Genomic DNA, 7,167 nt, shown 5'->3' with positions numbered 1-7,167 from the left:
GAAAGTTTAGCGTTGTTGAAAGGATTCCCAAGTCAAATATGCAGGACAAGACTGTTCATTATTTGTTTACCAAGTACCCCACCGTGGCACTTTTGGTCCTATAAAACTCATACTAATATTTTCCAACGAGAACAACGAAAGCTGAATTGAATGGAAATACAGTTTGTAATCACAAACTGTATTTTGTATCACCCAAAACCTGATTTCCACCATATTTCCCAACCATTGTTTATCATCTGTATTTAACCAGGTAAGGTCAAATATAATCACCATGTCGCCCGAGAGTGTGATTACAGGGACTGGACAAATTGAGAACCAGGCTTGTTAAAACCCAGCTTGTCCTTTAAAGCCCTTCAATCCAACCGTTCCACTCCAGGGATGGTCATTGGCGTGCTGAGCACATGTTCCAGGTCTCAGGAGGACGCGGTGCACATAGCATGAAATCCGAAGGGTCGTCTTTGTGGCCCCAACCTTTTTGGGATTCCACCTCAGCACTGGTTCTCATGGTGTATAGACAACGTGAACAGCAGAGCAGGCAGCAGGCCAATATCCTCTCAGCAGCAGCCGGTACAGGAGAGCCACGGGAGGGCCTGGGTGGAATTCTAAAACAAGCACTGTGCTCTTTCACCCATGAGGAGTGGACAGATAGCAAGCTGCGGCTCCTTTACTATGAATCAACCTGCAGGGTTGGGCTCGAATAGTATGCTCTCATCACTTTGATCGGCTCATTTGTACCATCCATGAACTATTCATGCTCTGTACTGTTAATATGCCTTTTGCTTTTTGTTTTGAAGTTTGGCTTTAGAAACAGAACGACTCATTGCTTGGAGTACTGCCATGCTGGTCTACTTGGCCCTTCTCTCAAGCCTCCATCTGCTTCAGAAGCCCCAGCAATTGTGTAGCCTCTTGCAATGCATTAGACAAGGATATTGAAGAGATATAATACAAATGTATGCATACAATACAATAACCTTTCATATTTGTACAATACAAAAAGTGACCTTTCCAAAAGATGTTGGAAAACCAGAGAAAAAGTATGTTCAAAATGTGCAGCCATAGAACAGATAACATTTTCATATGAATAAATGTTAACCTTACATACAGTACATTTTAGTCTTTGGGTAATATACAGTAACAACATGCTCTTTTTGAAACATCCAGCGAATGGTTCTGGTATGAAACACCACATAAATTATCAACCTAGTACTAACACATTCTCGAGACACTTCCTTATGGGTATACACTGGCATAAATCAAGCCAAATTCCAATAAAATTGTATTGGTCACACACAAATATTTAGCAGATGTTATTGCGGGTATAGATAAATGTTTGTACAGAATAATACAGTAGAATAGAATACAGTATATACATATTAAATGGTTAAAGCAGCATGTAAACATTATTAATAATAAAAAATATAATATATGCCATTTAGCAGACGCTTTTATCCAAAGCGACTTACAGTCATGTGTGCATACATTCTACGTATGGGTGGTCCCGGGAATCGAACCCACTACCCTGGCGTTACAAACGCCATGCTCTACCAACTGTTATTGAAGTGACCAGTGATTCCATGTCTATGTATATAGACCAGCAGCCTCTAAGGTGCAGGGTTGAGTAACTGGGTGGTAGCCGGCTGGTGATGGCTATTTAACAGTCTGATGGCCTTGAGATAGAAGCTGTTTTTCAGTCACTTGGTCCCAGCTTTGATGCACCTGCAATAGACAATGAACAGCATTCTTCCATAGGTATTCCTCTTGTTCAGGTGGGATAGGGCAGTGTGCAGTGCAATGGCAATGGCATCGTCTGTGGATCTATTGTGGCGGTTTCTGCCTATAGGAAGGGAGCAGCAAAATGGAGTCATGATCTGATTTGCCAAAGGAAGAGCGGGGGAGGGCCTTGTAGGCATCCTGGAAGAGAGAATAGCAGTGGTTGAGTGTTTTCCCAGAGCGAGTACTACAGTCAATGTGTTGATAGAACTACAGTAGCATTTTCCTAAAGTTTGCTTTGTTAAAATCCCCAGCTACAATAAATGCAGCTTCAGGACATGTGGTTTCCAGTTTGCATAAACTCCAGTGTAGTTCATTGAGGGCCGTTGTAGTATCGGCTTGAGGGGGAATATACACGGCTGTGACTATAACCAAAGATAATCCCCTTGGGAGGTACTATGGTCTGCATTTGATTGTGAGGTATCCTAGGTCAGGTGAACAAAAGGACTTGAGTTTCTGTACATTATCACAATCACACAATGAGTAGTTAATCATGAAACATACTCCACTGCCCTTCTTCTTCCCGGAGAGTTCTTTATTCCTGTCTGCGCGATGTACTGAGAACCCAGATGGCTCTATGGACGGGGACAGTATAACTGGAGAGAAACACGATTCCGTAAAACAGAGTATGTTACAGTCTGATGTCTCTCTTTGAGGAGATCCTCGCCCTGATCTGGTCTACTTTATTGAGCAGAGACTGAACATAAGCGAGTAATATACTCAGAAGCGGTGGATGGTTTTCCCGCCTCCTGAGTCGGACTACAAGTCCACTCCGAATACCTCTTCTCCACCGGTGGCGTCTTGGAGCAGCCTCTGGGATACTTTAAATTGCAGTGGGAGGGTGCGAACAAACGATTCAATTTGGGAAAGTCGTATTCCTGGTCGTAATGCTGGTGAGTAACCACTGCTCTAATATCCAAAAGTTATTTCCGACTGTATGTAATAACACACAAAAAACATTCTGGGCTAATAGTGTAAGAAATAACACACACAAAAAACAAAATACTGCAAAGTTGCTTAGGAACCAGAAGCAGAGTTGCCATGTCTGTTGGCTTCATCTTACTTGCAGCTACCCACTTCCTTGAAGTCTACTTATCCAGCAGCAGCTTATACCAGTCCACTTCTTCCAGACTCTCCCATATGGGACACAGGGAGAGGATGGGGAAAATCAGTTGGATTTTGGTGCAGGTCTACAATTTGGTTTCTGGTCTCCTTTGACAGCTCTTTGGTCTTGGCCATAGTGGAGTTTGGAGTGTGACTGTTTGAGGTTGTGGAAAGGTGTCTTTTATACTGATAACAAGTTCAAACGGGTGGCAATAATACAGGTAACGAGTGGAGGACAGAGGAGCCTCTTAAAGAAGAAGTTACAGGTCTGTGAGAGCCAGAAATCTTGCTTGTTTGTAGGTGACCAAATACTTATTTACCACCATAATTTGCAAATAAATTCATTAAAATTCCTACAATGTGATTTTCTGGATTTTTTTTTTCTTTTGTCTGTCATAGTTGAAGTGTACCTATGATGAAAATTACAGGCCTCTCTCATCTTTTTAAGTAGGAGAACTTGCACAATTGGTGACTGACTAAATACTTTTTTGCCCCACTGTACATATCTCCCTGGCATATTACATAATTTACGCAGCAGCATACAATACATTTTTGGACTCACCTTGTTGTGCTCTGCTCACTTGGGCAAATTTTGCCATCAAACTTCGTCATCAAAGTCTGGCATTCTCTGGATTTATGGTGCTTTCAAGACAACTGGGAAATCTGAAGAAAAAAAACAAGGTTGAATCATGATGACGTCAGTGATCTTCAGGTCGAAGCTCTAGAAAGTTCCAAGTCGGATGACCGTTCAAAACTGGAGCTTGTTTTTTCCCTGAGTTCCCAGTTGTCTTGAACTCACTGAAGTCTGACATTTCCCAGTTCCGAGTTCCCAGTTGTCTTGAACTCACTGAAGTCTAACATTTCCCAGTTCAGAGTTTTCCAGCTGTTTTAATCATGGCAGAAGTCATGCTGGATTGACAACATAGCCAATGTTGAATGTTTATGATTTTAGGCTTGGAAAAGAGACCCTTAAACCCAGACATGGACCACACACCCACTCCACGGAATAGCAGGCTAGTGATTACTTTGCAATGCTTGCAGTTAGCCACAGATTCCTTCCAAACCACTCATTGTTGAAGTTGCGATTTCCAACGTGTAGTGTAATGTTTATGTCCAATGGCCAATGAGCACAGATTCATTTTATCTATCATTTCTCTTCATTATTTATCTTCAATAGACAAGGATAGAAAAGGATTTGCCAGTAGATTGTCTACTTGACTATGACTGCTAGCTTGCTAGCTAAGATTTTGAAAGTATGATGTAGACACGATCAGTCTAATCAAAGCTACTGTAGATATAGCGTGATTTGATGTCATTTTATCTGTGACCAATGACCTTGAGCCTTCTTAGATGGGCACTTCTAATGTAACTCTATGGCAGCACCCAAGGGGCTTGAATTCTTTAGCTCTACCTGCAGATGATTTTGTGGTGACGTAGTGTCCCCATGAGTGACAGAACACTGAGCCAATCACGGTGCAACTAGAGAACATTACCAACCCCTATGCTCTGTATTTTCCACTGGCTGCCCCACCACCAGAAAAAACACTAAGCTAGTCTGAAACACCTGCATTTTGGATCTACCTTACTCAAGAAAGCAAAAAAGAGAGTTCGTATGCGACTTTATTAACTCAATTATATATATATATTTTTACATTGTTTAGAAACTGATATGTGACACGTATTAATTCCAAAACAAGATGCAAACAGGGGGAGGAAAAAATGTATAATCCTTTTTTTGCTAAACAGGTGGGGCTCAAAACAGGTGGTGCTCTTCCCCACCTGCCCTGAATGATGGGTCGCCACTGGTCCTGTGGACCTTTCTGTCTGTCTGTCTGACTGTTTATCTGGTATCAGGAGACAGCTGTAGCAGGTGTGTGTGAGCTGCTTCCATTGAGAGTGGAGGACGGGCTCCAGTCTGGCTGGTAGAAGTGGATGTCGTACTTCTGGGCCCAGTTGGCGAACACCGTTTTCTCCGTGATGAAGCTGTGGTGGCCGCCGCTCTGGTTGTGCTCGTGGGAGAGATACAGGGAGCACTCGTCTGGGCCAGAGGGCTCATAGTAATGATATGGCACCGAGAGATGAGAGGGAGTACTGTGAAAAGAGGATGAGAAGAGAGAGGGAGAAAGGGGAATACGAAGGGAGAAAATGGAAGAGGTTGGAGACAGAGAATGGACAGGGGAGTGATGGAGAGATAGATTAACAGAGAGAAAAAGGGAAAGTGTGCATGCGTGCGTAAGAGAGAGAGAATGAAAGAATGAGGAAAGGGGTGTTAAATGGAGGGAGAGAGAGGGAAAGAGAAAGACAGAGATGAGAGAGATATCATAAAAATATTTCTTAGCCATGAGAGCCCTGTGCTCATCAAAGCTAGTCCCATGATCCCTGTGATGATCCTGAAAGTATTACACTCAGTAGACTCGGGCCTCAAGAGGGGCGTTTGAGCCAGCAGACAGAGGGGTGTTTGAGCCAGCATGAATCATTCAAACAGCAAAGGCATTTGATATGGTCCCATGGAACTGCCTATGGATATCAGCTTAATGTCTGAAGCTACTGTAATCCTCCATCAATCTACAGGCGGCAGACAGCCTAGCAGCATTCGGCCAGTAACCAAAGGTCACTGGTTCGAATACCCAAGCCGATAAGGTGATAAATCTGTCTGTACCCTTGAGCAAGGCACTTAAACCTAATTTGCTCCAGGGGTGCTGTACTACTATAGCTGACCCTGTAAAACAACACATTTCTAGTCAGGATATTCAGGACACAAGCAGGTACATTGTATTTGCCAGAATATAAACATTTATAAAAAATAGTAGTAAAAGTTACCCATGGAATGTTCTATAATTTTAGTAATTAATGCTCAAATAACATAAAATAAAAAATATAAATATACAATACCAGTCAAAGTTCGGACACACCAATAAATTCAAGGGTTTTCCTTTATTTAGACTGTTTCCTACATTGTAGAATACTAGTGAAGACATCAAAACTATGAAACAGCACATGTGGAATCAAGTCGTAACCATAAAAGTGTTCAACTAAATCAAAATCTATTTTATATTTGAGATTCTTCAAAGTAGCCACACGTTGCCTTGATGACAGCTTTGCACACCAACAACAAGCTTCATGAGGTAGTCACCTGGAATGCATGTTCAACTGTTTTGAAGGAGTACCCACATATACTGGGCATTTGTTGGCTGCGTTTCCTTCACTCTGTGGTCCCACTCATCCCAAACCATATCAATTGGGTTGAGGTTGGGTGATTGTGGAGGCCAGGTCATCTGATGTAGTAATCCATCACTCTCCTTCTTGGTCAAACAGCCCCTACACAGCCTGGAGGTGTGTTTTGGGTCATTGTCCTGTTGAAAAACACATTATAGTCCCACTAAGCGCAAACCAGCTGAAATGGCGTATCGGTGCAGAATGCTGTGGTAGGCATGCTGGTTAAGTGTGCCTTGAATTCTAAATAAATCAGCAAAGAACCCACACACCATCACACCTCCTCCTCCATGCTTCACGGGGGAACACATGTGGAGATAATCCATTCATCTATTCTGTGTCTCACAAAGACACGGCAGTTGGAAACAAAAATCAGAAATTTGGACTCATCAGACCGAAGGACAGATTTCCAACGGTCTAATGTCCATTGCTCTTAATTTGGCCTGCAATCTGAGGTGCAGTTAACTCTAATGAACTTATCCTCTGCAGCAGAGGTAAATCTGGGTCTTCCTTTCCTGTGTCAGTCCTCATGAGAGCCAGTTTCATCATAGCGCTTGATGGTTTTTGCGACTATGCTTGAAGAAACTTTAAAAGTTCTTGAAATATTCCGTATAGACTGACCTTCATGTCTTAAAGTAATGATGGACTGTCTTTTCTCTTTTCTTATTTGAGGTGTTCTTGCCATAATATGAAGTTTGTATTTTAGCAAATCTTCTGTATACCACCCCTACCTTGTCACAACACAACTGATTGGCTCAAACGCATTAAGAAGGAAAGAAATTCCACAACTTTACTTTTAACAAGGCACACCTGTTAATTGAAATGCAGAGAATGCCAAAAGTGAGCAAAGCTGTCATCAAGGCAAAGGGTTTCTACTTCGAAGTATAAGCAGCGGGTCGGTGTCAGAGGCCGAGTCTTCTCTGGTCTCTACTCCTCCCGTTACGGGGTCTGAGACGCCGAAGCTTCCCACCATTAGCTCTGACAAATTGAAAACTCTAGTCATTGGCGACTCCATTACCCGCAGTATTAGACTTAAAGCGAATCATCCAGCGATCATACACTGTTTACCCGGGGCAGGGC

The 7,167-nt window shown here is 42.6% G+C and overlaps 1 protein-coding gene across 2 annotated transcripts in view; it reads right to left on the bottom strand.

Moving 5' to 3' along the window:
* Positions 1-4,481: 4,481 nt before the first annotated feature.
* The window catches only part of LOC123997471 (alpha-N-acetylgalactosaminide alpha-2,6-sialyltransferase 5-like), a 52,620-nt gene continuing 49,934 nt past the window's right edge, over positions 4,482-7,167 (bottom strand). For both annotated transcript variants that reach the window (XM_046301750.1, XM_046301757.1), the window contains one exon: positions 4,482-4,965. In XM_046301750.1, the coding sequence (XP_046157706.1) occupies positions 4,725-4,965 (241 nt within the window). In that variant the 3' untranslated portion in view covers positions 4,482-4,724. The remainder of the gene's footprint in view (positions 4,966-7,167) is intronic.

The sequence above is a fragment of the Oncorhynchus gorbuscha genome, linkage group LG02, assembly GCF_021184085.1.
Source record: "Oncorhynchus gorbuscha isolate QuinsamMale2020 ecotype Even-year linkage group LG02, OgorEven_v1.0, whole genome shotgun sequence".
Lineage (NCBI taxonomy): Eukaryota > Metazoa > Chordata > Actinopteri > Salmoniformes > Salmonidae > Oncorhynchus > Oncorhynchus gorbuscha.
This window is presented reverse-complemented; position numbering and strand designations above follow the sequence as displayed.